The sequence below is a fragment of the Camellia sinensis genome, chromosome 14 (genome assembly GCF_055761805.1).
Source record: "Camellia sinensis isolate YWXY chromosome 14, ASM5576180v1, whole genome shotgun sequence".
NCBI lineage: Eukaryota > Viridiplantae > Streptophyta > Magnoliopsida > Ericales > Theaceae > Camellia > Camellia sinensis.
The window spans coordinates 129,785,863-129,805,839 of NC_138974.1; the positions used below are offsets into that span (position 1 = coordinate 129,785,863).

Here is a 19,977-nt window from a genome sequence, read left to right on the forward strand (position 1 = left end):
GAATAGGTCTAGAAAGGTTGGATAGGTTGTTTGGTTAGGCTTAAGTCCATTCAGTTGCATCCAGTCCCAGGTAAAAGTTGACAAATCAAGAGTTTCAAATCATTTCTTATACATTTAGCATCGGGTGATGTTTTTAAAGAACGACTAAGTAATAGTCAATCAAAATGAAATGTCTACAGATGTCATATAAGTCTAAATAAAAAAGCGATAATATTTGCATTAATCTTGAATCAAAATTACATTGTGTGCTAACAATAGAAGACAAAAAATACCAAAGTACCCTTAACCTGAAACTAAAAACATAATAATACCAAGATTACATATTTTACATTTCACTTATTGAACAATAGAATTTTTTTTCCCCCCGTCTCTCTCTAGTTGTTGGCCCACCAAAACTGTGCTTCAAGATAGTCAACCACCTTCTTGTCCACTTGGAATGCTTTGGCAAGAACTTCAGCAGAAATTTTTGGATTCGAGCCAAACACTGCATTTGCAACAGTAATTATTCCAGGATTTTGGCTGCTTAGACCAGCAAGCGCAACTGCATTACTCTTTCCCAAATTAAACTGGAAGTGAATGAGACCTTCTGGGAATACAAAAACATCTCCTCGATATAACACCTTGGTGAAAAGACGGTTGTCTGTGTTGGAGGTTACAAAACCAACATACAGTGTACCCTCTAACACAACAAGTATTTCAGAAGCACGAGGGTGCGTGTGTGGTGCGATAAGGCCATTGGGTGCATAGTCAATGCGAACTAAGGAGATACCGAGAGTGTTGAGCCCTGGTATTTGCATGACATTCACTGGAGTGACAGTTGATCCAACTGGGTTTGATGTGTTTCGAAGTCCATGGAGGCCATGAAAAAAGAAATCATCTGCTGTAGCAAGCTTTGGGTCCTTGCAGAATTTGCCATTGACAAACACTGGATAAAGAGAAATAAGTTAGGCTTAGGCATGATCCTTTAACATTTGGGTTAGAAATACATCAATATATATATATATATACATATACATATATAATTGAAAAAACATTTTAATAAAGAACCATATAGACTATTGTTGATAGCTGCAATTTAAATGGATACCTTATGGGGTTTTTTTACACCGTTTGTAGTAGCTACAACAAAATAAATAATTTAAATAAATTGATTATTGTTGAGTTGGGAAGATTGTTTTTATATTATACTTTTAGATATTATGAACTTTGAAACTGAAAATAAACTATGTGAAAGAGAAATAGGAACAACCCTTAACATTAGGTTAGAAACAAGTCATTACAATATGCAATGAAAATATTTTATTGAAGAACCTTATAGAATATATCATGCATGAAGCAACTGAACTTATACGGTAGAAATTTATTCTATTATTTCTTCGAAGTTTGAGACAGCAAAGCCAGAAAGTCTAAAGAGAGAGAGAATATACCAGCAGATTTAGAGTCATTAACAGCAACACAAAAGTCCTGTAGAGAGCTGGGGTCAGATGCATAGACAAGGGTGGAAGCCAAGCCTAACACAACTATGACTACAAAAAAGTGATTGCTCATCATCGCTATCTTTTAATTGATTGAGGATAATAAAACACGTCTAATGTAATTGTTTGATCGAGATGAAAGATCTATCATGGGAAAGGTGTCTACTTATAGACATTGGGTTCTTGAATTGGTTAATTATATATATATATATATATATATATATATTATAAGACTTGGCAAATCTTCAATAGCTAGCACGCGCGGCTCCAAGGCATGGTCAGGGGTGTCACCCGAACCCCCTGGCTGAATTTATTTATTATATAAATATTAGATTTTAGGAAAAAAATTAGTAATTGAACCCATTAAAATATAATTTTGAACTCATAGTTTTAAGTCCTACTCTTTTGAACCCACCAATGAAAAAAGTTTACTTTTTAACTTTTACCTATTTTTTGTTTAAAATATTTTATTTGTAAAGTCATATTTTTTTTTTGGTCTACTTTTTGTAGAAACTCGTGTATTAACATGTCTTTTTGCTTAAACAATAGTATCAATATATTGAAATATTTTTGTTTATAATTTTAGAATTTAAATTAATTTGTTAATTTTTTTCTCCATAGGTGATATAATGATTAATGTGAATTTTCTATAAGATATATGGTATTTAAGTTTTTGATTGACACTACTGACAAAAATTCCTAGAGTCGCCACTGATAACCAATATTTTTATTTGAGGGAGTCATTCTGAATTAACAATCTACCCACTTCTCAACATAATTATCTTGAGGAAATGAATAATGGGTTTTTTAGGCCAAAGGAAATGGTCATTTTTCAAATGAGCAATGTTAGGTATCATGAAAAAAATTTCATAAAAATGATCATAAAAGATTTATGATCTTTGGATTACACTTAAAATAAAGCACCACACATTAATCAAGGTAATCCAAAAGTCATAAATCTTTCATGATCATTTTTATAAAATTTTTTTCCTAATCCCGAACTTTTCTCTATTCAAATCCTTCTTGGTCTCTTATGATGAAAGTATGATACGTACTCTCTTGTAAATAGGCTTATATATGGGACTATGTCAATACAATAAATATTTTAAAAAAATGCTACAAAAATTAATATAGTTATAATTATTATTTTTCATTTGTTTGACAATGTAAGCGAGCAAAAGTTGACCAGAGATAATTACTTACATTGAGGTCTTGACCTGATCTTGATTAGCATAGCATAGACAAGTGAGATAATCTTGTTTATTTTTGTAAAATTTGTTAATTACATTTTGGTGATGGGATGACTGCTATGAGGGACGCAACAACTACCATTATGCGGCACTATAGACTTATTTTAGTGTCCGTTTCGATAATTCGAATCGTTCGCATTTTAGAGTATATCGAGTATAATATACTTACAAAAAATTAAGTTAATCGGATATCATTAACTTTTTTATCCACTCATATTTGTATTCATTTTTATTTTGTAAATCACAATTATCATTTATTTTTATAGATACAAATGCAATTCGATGAAATTGTTAACGATGTTCAATTAACTTGATTTTTTACAGGCATATTCTGCTCGATATATTTTAAAATGTGACGGTTTGGATTATCGAAACAGGTTTTGAAATAAGCCCATAAGACTGCACAACAGTGGTTGTTGTGCCCTCCGCATAACACCCACTCAATTTTCCAAAATAATATACTATGAGTTATAACTAAGTTATAATTTATATATTATAGAATTTTCAACTTGGAGACTAAAAATATAATTAACCTAAAAAAAGTTATAAATTTTTAGTACAATTGTTCAAAAAAAATTGCCAAGAGAATAAAATGTTTTATAAATTCAAATTTAATGTAAGATAAAAGTTATATTGAAAACTAAATCTGGTCCAAAGGTTTGGAAACACTTAAAAATCAATTTTTTAAAATTTTTTTCTTGTCTTTAGTGATTTGCTTTCAAAATTAATTTTTTTACTTTTCTTATCTATCTTGTATAGATGAATCTAAAAAGAAATGTTTTTTTTTTTTTTGAAAAATTTCAGAAAAAAATTGAAAAGTTCAAGATAACCACATAAAAAAATAAAAAATAAAACCCACTATTTTTGGCTTATTTTTATCTTTTTTGAACTTTTTTCATTTTTCTTTTAAAAAAATTTAATTTTCTGATTTGTCTCGTCGAATTAAATCTAAACGCTTAAATTTTTTTAAATTTTTCTAAAAAAATTTCACTAAAGATGAAAATAAGGTTTTAAAAAAAATTAAAAAAAAACTACTGAATAAGCAAACACTATTAAATAAATATGATCTAAACATCTTTATTGATCCACTTTGCTCGTGTAAAATTACTTCAATCTCGGATCTCTCAAAGTCTTGCAGGATTTCATTCTATTAAGTGAGCATGCAAACCAAATTTCCCGTTGATTTTCTACTCAAAGCATCAGCAACTGTATTGGCTTTCCCTAGGTGATACTGAATTTGGAGATCATAATCTTTGATCAACTCTAGCCACCTTCGCTGCCTCATATTCAGTTCTTTTTGGGTAAAGAAGTATTTTAGGCTCTTGCAATCGGTATAAACCTCACATTTTGCCCCATACAAGTAATGGAGCAAGATTTTAGAGCAAAAACAACTACGACCAATTCCAGGCCATGCGTTGGGTAGTTCTTTTCATGCGGTTTCAACTGTCTGGAGGCATAGATAATTACCCTTCCATTCTGCATTAACACACAACCCAGACCCTTGTAAGAAGTATCACTAAATATTAAAAAATTTCTCGTACCTGAAGGCAATGACAACATTGGTGCGGTAGTCAGTCTTATCTTTAGCTCTTGGACAGCAGATTATCTCTCATTAATCCATTCAAACGGTTGTCCTATGCGTGTGAGTTGGGTAAGCCGTACAACTATTTTGGAGAAATCTTTTACAAGCTGCCTATAATACCAGGCAAGCCCATGAAGCTTCGGACTTCCATTACATTCGTCAGTGTAGGCCAGCTTACAATTGCCTCAATTGTCTGTAAGTCTACAAAAATTCCATCTCTGTTGATAACGTAACCTAAAAACACAATCTCATCTAGCCAAAATTCACATTTCTTTAAATTTTTTTTATCAGCAAAGAAAATCAATATTGATGATGAAACCATACATTACATATGGGAAAACATCAATAGGATGAGAAAGAAAAAGAGAGAAAAAGGAAAACGAAGCATAGTGTTGGTGAGAAACCAACAATAGCTCACAGATAGCATCATACAGCATACATCAACAGATATACAACAATTGTTTGTGTGCTACCAAACAATGTACCTAACTTCACCAATTCAGACAATCACCCACACACCCTGAGCCAAATCAGCAGAAACTAAGACAAAATGGCAGCAGAGTAAAGCAGACAGAATCTGAAGCAGAATGGTAGCAATAGTTGTATTATTGCCTACTGAGAAATCAACTATAGCAGCAACCCTGTTCAACCATAGCAACAGCCCTGTTCACATACAAAACAAACACAACCAAGGAAAAGTAATCCCATAATGCTATCAGCAGCAGTACCAACAGAATAGACTCCTCCATAATAGAACAAAATCAAATGAGCAGCCCAGCCTCAACTAGACACAGCCCAGAATCAAACACACAGAACACAGTAGGCATCCCCAGATAGAAGGCAAACAAAACATAAAAACCAAAACCAACATAGATGACAATAATAGGGAACACCATAGTAGAATGATAACAATAGTCCTGTTATTGTCTGCTGAGAAATCAACCATAGCAGCAGCCCTGATCAACCATAGCAAAATTAACTACCAAAAGAACAGACTCATCCATAACATAACAGAATCAAACGAACACAGCAGACATCCCCAGACAGAAGGCAAACAAAACATAAAAACCAAAACCAACAGAGATGTCAATAATAGGGAACCATAACACATAGGCAAATCTCAGCTTCCGGAACAGATGCAATATTGAACCTGAGAGAGGTTAAATACAATAACATTAATAGAGAATACCATTTTTGTTGGAGATGATTTGACCCACAGTGCTATTCTTGCTTTAACAAGCTCACAAAGATCCTTCAAATTTGGCCGAGAGTCATTAAAAATGCAGTCATTTCTATGCTTCCATGTTGACCAAAAAATGGCTAAAGGCACTACCTTCCATATCAGCTTCTCAATCTTTTTCATCGTACATAATGATCACCACTGCAACAATCCTTTCACTGAGTTTGGCATAACCCATTGACATCCCCACCATTCCACAACATGAGACCACATCAGCCAAACAAAAGGACAAAAGAGCAAGATATGGGGAATGGTTTCCACCTCCTGTTGGCAAAAAACACAACTCACATTTGCAGATTCATCCAAGATCCCAATACGCTGTAAGAAACTAGATGTTTTCACCTTACCTTACCAAGCCAACCACCAGAAGAATTTGACTTTAGGTGGCGCACAATTATTCCAAACATCCGCTACCGTATTCCTAACTGGCCCCAAGGATGTTTCGCAACATTTATACACAGAGGCAACGGAAAACACCCCAGATGGGTCAGCCTTCCACTTCCATATATCTGAGCTTAAGTCCTTAAGTGCTGGCACATCCTTGGGTTGCGGCTTGTAATCTACTAGCCTCTCCTCTTCCCAAGCCAGCAGAGGCCTCCTAAAGCCCAGATTCCAGCCTTGAGTCCCTTCTCGTCTGGTATAAAACTCAGCACTATTCCATTCTTATCAATAGACAAAGAAAAGAGTCTGGGAAATTCTTCCTTAAGGCACATCTTCCCTGCCCATTTATCAAGCCAGAACTGAGCTCTCTGCCCATTCCCGAACTGAATTGTAGTGTTTATAAGGTACAAATTGTGAATCAAAAGCTTAGAGATCACTGCACGGATGATATCTGACTAGATTTTTGAAACTCTTTTATTTCCTTCCATGTGTGGCAGCCAACTTCCACCTACCATGTTATACTTTGAACAAATAACTACCTTCTACAAAGCGTGAGTCTCAGCCCCAAACCTCCACCACCATTTTAGCAATAAGCAAGTATTCATAACCGATGAACTTCTAAGGCCTAAGCCTCCCAAATATTTGCTCTTGGTAATGGCATCCCAACTAACCATATGGACTTTCCTTCTAAGATCTGACCCACCCCATAGAAAATTTGATTGAATTCTGTCAATGTCTTTTGCCACCCCCACTGGTAATTTGAACAACGACAAATAGTAGAAAGGCAAATTACTCATAACAGATTTAATCAAAGTCAACCTCCCAGCAAACGACAATAACCTTCTCTTCCATGTGGACAGTTTCAGTTTAAACTTATCCAAAGACTTGCTTCCAAGTGCTTTTCCTACTAGGGTTAGCTCCAAGAGGTAGCCCAAGGTACTTTAAAGGAAAATTCTGATAAGCACAATTTAACTTAGAGGCAAAACCTTGCAGCAGACCTTCCTCCACTTCAATGCCAGCAAACACACTTTTATGGTAATTAATTCTTAGCCCCGATAGAATTTCAAAGCACTGGAGAATTCTTTTGATAGTCACCATTTCCACCTACTCAACTTCACAAAATAAGATTGTATCATCTGCAAATTGTAAGTGCGTTACTTTGACCCCATTATTTCCAATGTCAACACCTTTGATTAAACCTAGTTCCTTTGCTTTATCAAACAAGACATTCAAAGCCTCAACCACAATATTGAATAGGAAAGGGGATAGTGGGTCACCTTGCCCTAATCCATGCTGTGGACAGAACTCCTCAGTAGGCGAACCCTTCACTAAAACTGACACTCTTGTGGATATAACACACGCTCTCATCCATCTCCCCCACCTTTCTCCAAAACCAAAGTTAGATAACATATTGAACAAGAATTCCTAGTTGACTGAATCATATGCTTTCTCAAAGTCTAGTTTCAGCACCGACCCTTTCTTGCTCCACCCATCAACTATCTCGTTGGCAATGAGAACCCCATCTAGAATGTGCCTAACCCCTAGAAAAGCTGATTGGGACTCGCTAATAATCATGGGCAACATTGGTTTCATTCTATTTGACAAGACTTTAGCCAGAATTTTGTACAACGAACCTATAAGACTTATGGGCCGATACTCATTCAAGCTAGATGGGCTGTCTACTTTTGGGATCAAAGCAATAAAAGAGCTACTTATACCCCTAGCTAGACTGGCATTCTGATGGAACTCCCTAAAGAATTGCATTACCTCAGGTTTAACAATTCTCCAGCATTTTTTAAAGAAGGCCAAGTTAAATCTATCGGGCCCAAGTGCTTTGTTGCCATCACAACTCGTAATAACATTTTTAACTTCCTCTTCTGTAAACTCTGCTTCCAAGAGGTCCGCTACTTGTCTACCACCAATATTTTTGAACTGGCCAGACAGTTTAGGCCTAACCGCCCAAGTTTCAGAAAATGGTTCATGAAATGATTCTTCACCGCATGTCTGACCTCCGAAGGTTCCACAACCATTGTGTTGTTCACTAGTATTGAGCACAAAGAATTTCTGTTATTTCTATTACTGGCCTTTATGTGGAAATACCTTGTGTTCCTATCTCCTTTTGTGGCCCAATTAATTCTGGATTTTTGCAACCAAATCCATTCCATCATTTGTTCAACCTCCAGATTTCCCCCTTTAATTCGTGTCTTCTAAATTGTTCATTCCCCAGAACCACTCTTTACTCTGCAATTAATTCAATAGCATGGGCTTCCTCTTCAGCAGCCTTCAACTTAGTGTCAATCAACCCAAACACAGTAGAATTCCACACTTTTAGCTTATGTTTCAGAGCTTTAAACTTCATGAGACATTTGAATCCAGCCCACCCTTTGACTTGATATTCTAACCATGTTCTCTCCACTAAAGATACAAAGGTAGGGTGAACAACCCACGTATTAAGGAATCGAAAAGGTCTCGAACCCCAATCTCTTTCATCCTCCATCAAAATTATAAGACAGTGGTCAGACAGCTGCCTGGAGAGTTGAGGCTGAAATTTTCTAGCCATTCAAGACCCCAATCTTTAATTTACCATACAATTTCTTTTCCATAAGGGTTTGCAATACAGTGCTCAAATGTTGTTCATGATCAATCCTACTCTTTGAGTATATCAAGATGTCATCAATAAAGACTTCAACAAACCCACCAAGATAAGACTTAAAATTTTGATTCATAAGATCCATGAACGCCGCCAGTACATTAATCACTTCAAAGGGCATAACAAGAAATTCATAGTGACCATACCTTGTCCGAAATGCAATTTTCTCAGCATCTTTTGCTTTCACCTTTAATTGGTGATACCCAAATCTCAAATTAATTTTTGAAAACACTTGTGATCCCTGAAACTGATCAAAAAAATCCTTAATAGAGGGCAAAGTGTATTTATTTTTTATTGTTACCTTGTTTAATTTTCAGTAGTCAATACATAATCATAAGGTCCCATCTTTCTTCTTTACAAATAATACCGATGCTCCCCAGGGTGAAGTACTAGGTCTAATAAAACCTTTATCAAGCAAGTCTTGCAACTGTTCTTTCAATTCTTTCATTTCAATAGTTGACATTTTGTAAGGAGTTTTCGAAATAGGCTGAGTTCCCAACACAATATCAATAGTAAACTCTATATCTCCCTATCAACCAATTCCCCTAGCAATCCATTTGGAAATACATCCGGAAATTCTCTAAGAACAGGAATACTATCTAGTTCAACATTCATGGGTTGTTCAGTCATCACACTACATAGATAACCTTGGCATCCTTTCTTGAGCAATTTACATGCCTTCATGCTGAAATCAGATAAGGTGGAGGCACAACCCCCATTACCCATAAATATAAACTCATCATGTCCTGGAGGTTTAAATATAACTTGTTTTGTTACACAATCAATAGTGGCACAACATTTAGACAACTAGTCCATACCCAGAATTACATCAAAGTGTCTAATATCCAAAGGCAATGGGTATGTTTGGTTTGCATTTGGGAGATGAGTTTTAGAAAAGAATTTCTAAAAAATTGTTTGGTTTGAGTTTTTCTCAAAAAAATTTCAAAATCACTTTCTCTCTCTTACACATCAATCAATCATTTTTTATCTCACACACATCTACTCAAATTCTCCCAAAATATCAAATCATCCTAAACTCCCAAAAAGACAACTCTCCGAAAATATACAACAAAACAAACCAAAAAAAATTCTAAACTCTCTCCCCCCAAATGTTTTTTCAAAAACAACTCTCCCAAAAACAAACCAAACAAGCCCAATATATCCACATATAAAGTTGCACTTCCAATGTGCATATCGCAAACACGATATACAGATGCACATAACACAGACTCCCCAGATAGAGCAAATACACACAACAAATAAGGCAATGATTCTATGGGTCTATTTAATCTAGATACATATGTCCTAGACATAAAGGAATGTGTTGATCCAGAATCAATTAACACAAAAGCATCTTGATTACATATAGTGATAGTACTTGAGACGACGGCTTCAGTATTTCGTGTGTCACTTGGGATAAGCGCAGAGACTCTCCCTTGCCTCATTATGTCTCTAGTAGTAGTAGGTCTCACAGTGTTTCCTAGTACAGGAATAGATCTAGTTGAGCTAGCGGATGGCCTTCCACTTCTTTGGTCAGTCTGCGGACAGTCTTTAACCACACACCCAATTTTGCCACCTCGAAAACAAGTCCTAGATGTGTGGTAACAAACTTCCCAATTCTTTCTACTACAGATGTTACATGTTGGTGCAAAATCCCGTGAAGAGCTGGAACTCGATAAACTTGTATTTTTCTTTTTAAACATCTTCTTCTTTGAAAAGAAGCCTTGCCTCTTGTTTTCTATTCAGCCAGTTTATTTTGATTGGCCATATTAGTTTCTAACATTAAAGCCCAGTCTAGCACATCAACAAAAGTAGGCAATTTCAGTACATTCACTCTTTCCAAGATATCATTATGGAGACCACCCTCAAATTTCTTTTTCATTTTTATAGTCGGTGTCGACCATATGCGGTGTAAACCTAGCCAGTTCGGTAAACTTGACCTCATACTCAACCACAGTCATATTGCCTTGCTTTAGCCCCTCGAATTCAGACACGTTTCTATTACGGACACAGTGTGGAAAATATTTATCATAAAAGAGCGCAAGAAACTGTGTCCAGTCTATTCCCTTGTTGTCATCACGCATTAACATCCACCACCTTTTTACTTCATCCTCCAGTGTAAAGGTGGCTAATTGTAGTTTTTGTGTTTCAAGGCATGGGAGTACTTCGAACAACTTTTCAGCCTTCAATGGGTCGACACCCCCGTGAAACAGTGGTGGGTTCATTTTCTTAAACTCTTTGGTGAGAGCTATTGTTTGGTCGTCATTTTGTAAGTCGTGCATAGGTTGTACCGAAGGTGGGGGGTGGCAGTTGTTGCCACTATTGTTGTTGCCACTGTGTTTCTGCCATGTCCTGTATCAGTCTTTCCATCCTATCTAGTCTGGCAGTAGAAGATTCTTCTATTTCATCAGATCTTGTTCTCACCATTATCTGATGAGACTTGCATTATATTTTATACAAAAAAATGTACACTATATACATAGACAGAAAGAGCACGCATATACAGATAGTCAACAGTTCATATGTCATGTAGTCACATATTTCAAAACACTTTAGCATATTCTTAATGCATTTAAGTATATATTTATCATATGCATGCAACTTAAGTTTTTTCTAGACACTCTATTGCTTATTTGGACAACTGTGTGAGTTATCAACTCGTGCTCTGATACCACTCTGTCACGTCTTGAACCCGCCCCTATAGGTTAGGATCATAACCGGCCAGTAATCATGAGATTACCTACGACCTCAGACAGAAATCAGTCATATTTACTATTAATAGGGGGCCAGATGTGGAAGTAAAATTAGAAATTTTGTCTAATGAACTATGCATATATGGCATTACAAAAACTTTGCACATTATATTAATAACTCACACCTTATAGTCAATATAGATATACATATATCCAAGATCATTCCAGAAATAGTCTTAGCAGATACTAAGTTATATACTTAGATGCAGCCTTAGTCCTACGGGACCACAAAAGTAAACAAAATAAAAACAGTCATAAATAAAGCCTCATACGGGAGGTGTCCATAGTAGACTCCACGGTATCTGATATCCTTAATGGGTCCACTAGGATTGAGGCTGGACATCCCGCTACTCATTTACATACATTTAAATAAAAGAGTGAGCTAACGCTTAGTGAACAATACCAAAGTAAAGGGATTGAGTGAATGAGCCCCTTTTTTTTAACAGATAAGCATATTTAATCAATGAGCATATATGATCAGTAAGCATTTTACATCAGAACGACCTTAGGTCCAACATGTGACGAAATGACGTTAAGTCCAAGAGATAGTAGAATATATAGTATGAGTTTAATCATCACTCAACAGAACAGCCTCGGGCACAGCAGTGTACAGTATGACCTTAGGTCCAACAGTTAACAAATTCACCAATCAGATTTAGTCAGGCCTTATTAGTACGACCTTGGGTCCAAGCATTTATAGTATATAATGGTCGTACAGTATATAACGACCATTCAATTTTGCAATTGCATATCAGTCATTTAGTCTTATCAGAGATTCAGTCATATCATATCAATCATTCAATCCTATCAGTGATTCAATTATATTATATTAGTCATCCAATCTTATCAAAGATCCTATCATATCATATCAGTCATTTACTTGTACAGATAATACTCTCGTTAATATCACATTGTTAGTATATCGTTCAGACAGAAGATGATAACTCATTCACGCTTATCAAATCATAGGTTCAAAAAAGCTTATCACATGTGAACAATCAGAAAATAGAGTATAAGTAAAATATCTTTACAAAGATATTATTCACTGTGGTCAAATGGCTGAATCGTACTTGTAGTTGACCCTACATAATTCACAACACATTGGGTTATAACATAATTCAATTTGTTCCTTAGTTTGCTTAATTTTCAGGCTTCTTTCTAACTCTTAGAATGCTTAATGTGTGCCTAAGAATGCTCAGAAATAAAAAAGAACAGAAATTGGAACATAAAATAACTTTTCAAAGTTTCCTGAAACAGGGCACTTCCCTCAAGCGCAATAATGGTTGCTCGAGAGAACCCCTTGGTCTGTAAAGGTATTGGATGCTCGATTTTCATGCTTAACGGTCACTCGACAGTCATTTAAGCCAAGTACTGAGAAAAAGGATGTTCGCTCGAGCGCACAATTGGTCGCCCAAGCCACCGTGCAATTGCCTACAAAACTATTGGGAGCTTGAAATGTACGCTCGAGCGACACTTCCATCACTCGAGCAAATTGCTCAAATTTTGGAATTTCTAGAATTGTATTTGAGCTTCAAATTCAACTCCAAGGCTCAAAATTCATGCATGTCTTGTCCATTTGTGTATAAACACTCCCAAAAACATAAATTTAAAGACAACTTCAACCCATAACTCAAAATTCCATGAATTCAACAAAATTCAACCTTGAACTTCATGCATGTAGACTCATCTTTTATATCTTGCACTTTCAAGCTGTTAAACTTGGAATTAGACTTCAAAACATGATAATTCATGCATACATGTAAGATACAATTTCTAATTTAACATAGATTACATGATTCATGCTCAAAATTGAGGATTCATAGCAAATTCATGCATGCATGTATGAGTTAGTTCTAAATTCATCAATCTTACTTCAATTTCTTTAATTTAGCTCATTAATCTCTTGAACTCACAAATTACATGGCTTAAGCTTATGATTTAAGGTTCAATTACTCACCTATGAACTTCAATTTAGCTTAAACTATCAAGAAGTAGAGCTGATCTTCCCAATTCTTGAATCTCCTTGCAAATTCTTCTAATTGAGCTCCTCTCTCTCTCTCTCTAAAATCAAAGTCTCCCTCCCTCTCTGTAGCACTCTCTATAGAATTTTGAGTTCAAAATATGTCTCTTAACTTAACTCTAAGCTTAGTTGATCATTTATATACTCGTGAATAGCTTAGGCTAATTAAACATAATTAAGACTAATTATAGACACCCATTTTTGACCGTTCTCAAGACTTGGACGTCACCATTTGAACATTCGGTGATCATCCATGTTTGTGTTCGTCCTGAGTTCTCGGAGGTCTCGGCCACGCGCCTTACCTCAAGACCTCTCAACTTGCCTGTTTTGTGTTTGGTTTTGCACCAAACACTTGTTATTTTGCTTCTGAGGGTGGAAAATGGCTTGTTGGCCATCCCCACACCTCACCGGCCATGGCTTGAGGCCACCGGCCATGTTTTGTTTCCACCGGCCATTAGGCCATTGGTAATGGCCGGCCGACACTCTTTATGGTCGGCCGACCATTGTTTTGGTCAATTTGTCATTTTTGGCTGGCCGATCACTATTCATCTTCTTTTGGCAGATATTTTATGCCAGCTATGATAGCTGGCATCCACAATGCACCCCCTCCATACACGTGTATGGAGGGATTTCCCTCTTAGCTTGTTTTGTAAGCTTTGCAAGAATGAATCTCTATAAAGGGAGGGCTTCTCCTCCCTCCTCAAGGGTTCCAAAAAAGTTCCAAAGCTCTGAGATTAGGGTTAGAGGATTGTGTATCTATTCTATCTCTATATCTCTTTCTCCTTCCATTTTGTGTGTGTTTAAGGTGTTTTTGTTCATAGTTTTGCATACAAACACCTAGTGCTACACTTTCCTTTAGCTACTGAGGTACTAAGGAGTTATTTTCAGAGTTCTTGAGTTGATCTAAGCTTGGAGAGGCTGCTGGAGCATTGTTCTTGAAAGAGGTCTTCAAGGGTAAGAACTTTACCCCTTTATTTTCCATTTTTGCATAGGCTTTTAGCCATCCTTGCATCTGTTTTTAGGCTTAGTGTATAACTAGTAAAAGTTCTGTTTTTACTTTCTTTTGATAGTTGTTTAAGGTCTCTTTGAGGTTTGGGGTTGTTTGACCCCTCTTAGGCCTTGTTTGGCCTCTTTTTTTATGCACTTTTGGTGAGCTCCGGGACCACCTTGTGTTGGCCTCCTCACCACTAAAATCCCTCTGGATTTCAGTGGTGGGGATGGTGTTTTGAGGTCCTATATCCCCTCTCCTTGTTGTCTCCAATACTTGCCATTTTAGCCTCATGTGTGAGCACCTTTCTTGAGTTCATGTTGGCCATGTCTTAAGTAGTATTTGTGTTTATTTTGCCATGATATAGCACTATTTTTAGTTGGTTTAGACACACCATGCATGCTTTGCATACTTGTCTTGTAATGCCATGAAATTGCCTTAACATGCTTTGTGCTTTGAGCCTTGTTTTTAGCATGATTTTGGCTTAGCTCTGTGAAGCTTTTATGCATGTTATGATGTTCTTGAGGTTTGATTTTGGTCATTTGGGTCATCCATGACTTGCTTTGTATAGCTACCATGCAATCTCCCTTATAGGCCTTGAGTGTTGGGTCCTCTAGCATGCTTTACTTGCACTGTTTCAGTGGTTTGGCACCACTTATCATGTCATTTCAGTCCACATGGTATGCTTGTATGCTTGCATTTAATAGTCCTTTGATGCTTTGAAAGGTTGTTGTCTTATGCTCCATGTTTGGACCATTATGTATGCTTCCATGTGTAGGCCATTTAGATGCCATCTAAGTGTGTTTTGGGCTTTGTCTCGACCTACATTGGGACTATTTTGAGTCCCCTCGACCCTTTGGGACTCGCCTTGTATAGCCATGGTTTTATCCCTTAGGATAGCTTTGAGCTTTGGACCTTGGTTGCATGCTTTGATTGCTTTGTTTAGTTGGTTTGGCACCATCCTTAACATGATTTTCAGAGTTTGCCATGCTTGCCATATGTCCATGATCATCTCCCTTTAAGTGTGCTTAAAAGTCCCCTCTTTGTGCTTAAGTGTTGGACCATTTTCGCATGCATGTTTGTATGTAAACTTGCCTTCATTTCCATAGCATTTTGGCTACTTATTTAGACATGGCTGAGGCTTGTCCATATTAGTTTAAGTCCACCATTTGCATGTTGTTCAAATGTTGTTACATTGCTTCATGCTTGCATGTTTTGGTTGCATAGCGTTTTGCATGCTCATTGCTCGCATTATTGATACATGCTTAGCTATATTGCATTTTGTTGCATTGCTTGAGCTATATGGCATGTTGTTGTATGCTTAGGTTGTAACGCATTTGGCATGCATTCTCTCTTTTAGTTGCCTAACATGTTGTTGCATGTTTTGCTATTGATATGTTGTTACATGCTTGCATGTGTGCATGTTTACCCTCATGTTCATATTACATGCTTAGCTTGCATGCTTAGCTTGCATTTTGCATGCATGCCTTGCCTCTTGAATTGATTGTGATAGAGGTTGGGCCTATTGTTTGTTTTGGTTTGCATTTCATTTGACACCAAAATGCACAACTTGATTTCTTGGGCCATCATGCAGCGAAGTGCGTGATTGGTGGCCCGAGGGTCGAGGGCCATCCTCCTTTGAGTCATGAACATGATAAGGAGTGTGGTGGTGTAAACATTTGCTTTGAAATGCATTACCATGCCTTGTTTGCCCTCTGCTGCTGTCAAAACAGGATTCTGCTTGAAGATATGGTCGATCGACCATTCTCAGTGCCGGCCGACTAAATATCTTTGGCCGAGAGCCATACCAATGGTCGATGACCAGTTTTCCCTGGCCGATGGTGTTTCCTCTTGGTCGGTGACCTTCCACAGTGATGAGGAACTGATTCTGGAGCATCATTGAGACTTGCACAATTTTCAGAGGAGCAGAGCAGGGTAAACAGAGGCAGCTTGTGCATGGTGGTGGATTTCCGAGCGGAGCCGAGCACGCATGCCTTGGACCCTCTTCCCGAGGCTGTTTTACTGCTTTATTAGCTTAGTTAATTGGCTTAACTAGTTAAGTGGTCTGTAATTAACTAATTAACTTGTTAGTTGATTAATTTGTATTATTTATTTGGTCTCTCCGAGAAAGAGCATAACTGTGTAATAAGTGTGGGTGCGTGTGTGCATGTCTTCCAACCCCCACTTCTTTCTCCATTTTACTTACCTACTTTTGATGGTTAGTATTAGGGCATATTTCAATTAGCTTCCTTATGCTATGCATGTGTGCATTCATTCATTTGTATTGCACGCACCCGGCTCGGCACATCATACTAATCGCATAGTATTTTAAATCTAACTTGAATACATGTTATCTGTTGCATTTCACATGCCATCCATAGATTAACCGAGCCTATTCTAGCTGCATTTTGCCTGCGATGCATTAGCCATCTTAACATGGACTTGGATCATACATTTGATTACTGACATGTTCTTTGTTTTGGCTTGGAGTACACTGTGAGTGTTTTATGCTTTAGCATCTCGTATGTATGTGAACGTTAACATGAAAGCATGCTTGCCATGAGGCTAACTGCTTAGTTGATTTACTGCCTGAATGCCTGTGGGTGAAGGTTGGGTTGCTTGAGTTGGAATAATTCGTCGAAACCCGTGTTTTAGCCTACTTGCGAGTAGCAAAATTCAATCCATTTTCAAAACAAACGGATATGCGATGCTTTATTCCAATTTAGGCAACTCAGTCTATATTTGTATGCTGTGTGCATCACATAGTAATTCTAGGCTAACAACCGGAATAAGAGCACACAATGTTTTCAAAACTCGATATCATGGTTAGTAGAGGCCGATCTTTGATCGGGCGAGCGGGGGTGCTCATAACTGACCTTCCCCAATCGTACCCAAGTTCCCGAGCCGAAGCAACTTTGGTGATGACGGACACGTGGCCTTAGGCAATGAGTCAGGGTTTCCTAAATTCCCCCAAAATAAATATTTAGGTGGCGACTCTGTATTTGGCAAAGCAGTCCATGTTTGACACTTCTTTCTAAAAAAATCTGTTTTCCAAAAAATGATTTGTCGGATTTAGACTCTTTGGTGATTTATCAGTCTTGCACTGCACTTTGCAAGATCAGATTAAGAACCGTGACAATTTGAGTCCGAACTGTAGTGAGCCCAAATGAACAAAACGGGGGATTCCCTCCCGGGACATTTGGGGACGTCTACAGTTTCTGGCGACTCTGCTGGGGAGTTAGAGAACTTAACTCGAACTCATGATATCTTGTTTTGACTACACTCATATGTTTCTTTGCATTGCATGTGCATTGGTGCGCCTAGGACACCGTGTTTGCCGTCTGTTATTTCTGAACGGTTTGTCGGAGGCTCGCTTTGTTAAGCGTGCCATAAGGCTAACCGGTTACAGGCTCTGCCATGATGGGAACACAAACCCCAGTGGTCACCGGGGCACCCTTTTGACCATTCGATCTAGTGCACATTCGGAATCCATAGTGAGCATTCCAAGCTAGGACAGGTTGCTTACCTGATAGGTTGTTTGAAACCGCTGCGTGCGTAGTGAAACCCTAGCTCCTGACAAAATAGGACAGGGAAACCCTACCCCAATATAGGGGTGTTTTGGCTCTCGTTTACTTGCTATGTGTGCTTTTAGAGTGTATCTCTACAGGGAATGCGCATATCAGTTTGTAAATCTGAGTACCAAGCTTGAAGGCATCAGTATCAGTATTTTTTGAGAATCAGTTATATCTGCGGGTATCAGATTCGATTTTTGGGGCAGTGATTTTGGGAAATAATGATCAGTAGTAGAGTACAATTATTCAGCTATGCTTGTGTCTGTTCTGATTTGGGCTGAAATGCTGCGTGTCTTCTCTTTCATGGTTCAGAGATTTAGTACAGAATAGCCAGTGTTCTCCCTCGCTGAGGCAAAGCAGACACCTGATCCGTCAGTCACCGGTTGCATCATCACCGTTCAGTTCAGCGGACTTATGATGACACGGAGTTTAGAAGAAATCGTGGTTATGGCAGCCGCATTGGACCGAGGAACCATCTTGCGAGATGAGACTAATGTCGAAGTACCACATCCGCCCAGGTCGCCAGCCGCGCGCCCGATCTGGAAACCCTAGTTGTTTCAAACCCGTGAGCCCACAACGTTTGAATTGATGGGAATGATTGGGGACCTACAGAGGTCTGTGGCCGATCTGGCCTATGGGATGTCGACTCCACTACCAACCACGCCATACGCCGAGAACTTCATGCCACAAGAGCCCCCGTTACTGGGGTGAATTGTGATCGAGCTCACCCAAACTGAGGTTGTTTCACGCTATAGCAATGATGTGTCAACAACAACCGGGTTTCGCTCTGATATAGCAACCCAAACCCTCGATCAAGCTGAGGCTAGAGGCAAGAATAAGATGAAGGCGGACGCTGATCCCATTGAACAACTTCTGTGGGCAGTCGAAGCTTTGAAAGCCAGGGGGTTCATAAACAGCAAGTATTCGCAGTTATGACTAAGACTGTGGATGATGCTTTCCCCACTCCAATCGAGGGCAGTCCAAGCCAGGCGAAAAATCGGGATAGACCCCGTCATGCCAGAACAGTTCCTTCCAATCCCAGCCCTGCACCGGGAAAAGATCAGAAAGCCAAGGCAGCACCTGCCGATCCTTTTTCGAGCACATCCAGCAAAGGTCCACAGACTTCGAAGTATCTTCCCCGAGGGCGTAGAGTCTTTCACGCCCTCTACATGCCTTTGTCTAAGGCACTTCAAATCCTGGCGAAAAAGGGTCATCTCAAACCTCTTGAGCCTCAGCCTCTCCCCAGTCATCTTCCAGCGGGCCATGATGCTACTCAATACTGTGCATACCACCAGCAAACCGGTCACAGTACCGACAACTGTTTTCATCTTCGCCATGAAGTGCAAGATTTGATTGACAATGAGGTCATCCTCCCGCCAAGCTCGGCAAAGTCTGTCACCGCCGGGTTGTTGGATTTCGAGGATAGCGCGAGTATGTGATCAAGGGTTGGACCACCTGCGGGCAGCGCTCGATGTATTTCAGATGTGGCGTTTGGCACGCACTATGTTGAGCATTTGCAAATGCAGTTTTTGTAATTTCTGGCTTGGGTGTCGAGTCAGTTCTCTGTTTTTGTTTTGAGTCTGTCTCTTTGTCTTGAGTCAGTCTTTATATCATTAGTTTGTTTTGTAATTACCCTTTTGCTTTCTTTTAAGTCTATCTCTGCTGTGGAGCCAGTTGCAACCAGAAAATCTGAATGAAACAACTGCGGTTATCATGTTTCCGTACTTATTGCTACTTTGAGCTAGTTGCGCCAGAGGATTTGAATGAAACAGAAGTATATCTCACCTGCTCTTCTGCACCTCGAACTCATTGCATTGACCTAAGTTTTTTTCAAAACTTTTTTTAAACACTGTGGTGATGAAAACGAAGAGGAAGGAATTCCTCGGGATTTGCAAAATTTTGATCAATTGAGAGAAAGAGAGGCACGCTAAGCCCTTAATGATTAAGATCATGTTTGTTAACGTGAGTACTGAGAAGGACCCTGGCTTGATCCAGATTGGTTCCGCACTGTCTTCAGCGCGAGCGATTAGTCGCTTTCTTAAAAATTTTGAAAAAATATTTTGCGC

General features: G+C 38.3%; 2 protein-coding genes across 2 annotated transcripts; both read right to left on the bottom strand.

Moving 5' to 3' along the window:
- Positions 1–180: 180 nt before the first annotated feature.
- Positions 181–1,612, bottom strand: LOC114293196 (putative germin-like protein 2-1). Its single transcript, XM_028237228.2, has 2 exons — positions 1,428–1,612; positions 181–925 (listed from the first exon to the last, which is right to left on the bottom strand). Exons 1-2 carry the CDS (start codon positions 1,549–1,551, stop codon positions 375–377), a joined length of 675 nt encoding a protein of 224 aa, XP_028093029.1. The 5' UTR covers positions 1,552–1,612; the 3' UTR covers positions 181–374.
- Positions 1,613–9,097: 7,485 nt separating this feature from the next.
- LOC114293205 (uncharacterized) lies at positions 9,098–10,023 on the bottom strand. The gene is made up of 2 exons (XM_028237242.2): positions 9,723–10,023; positions 9,098–9,324 (listed from the first exon to the last, which is right to left on the bottom strand). Exons 1-2 carry the CDS (start codon positions 10,021–10,023, stop codon positions 9,098–9,100), a joined length of 528 nt encoding a protein of 175 aa, XP_028093043.2.
- Between the last annotated feature and the right edge of the window lie 9,954 nt (positions 10,024–19,977).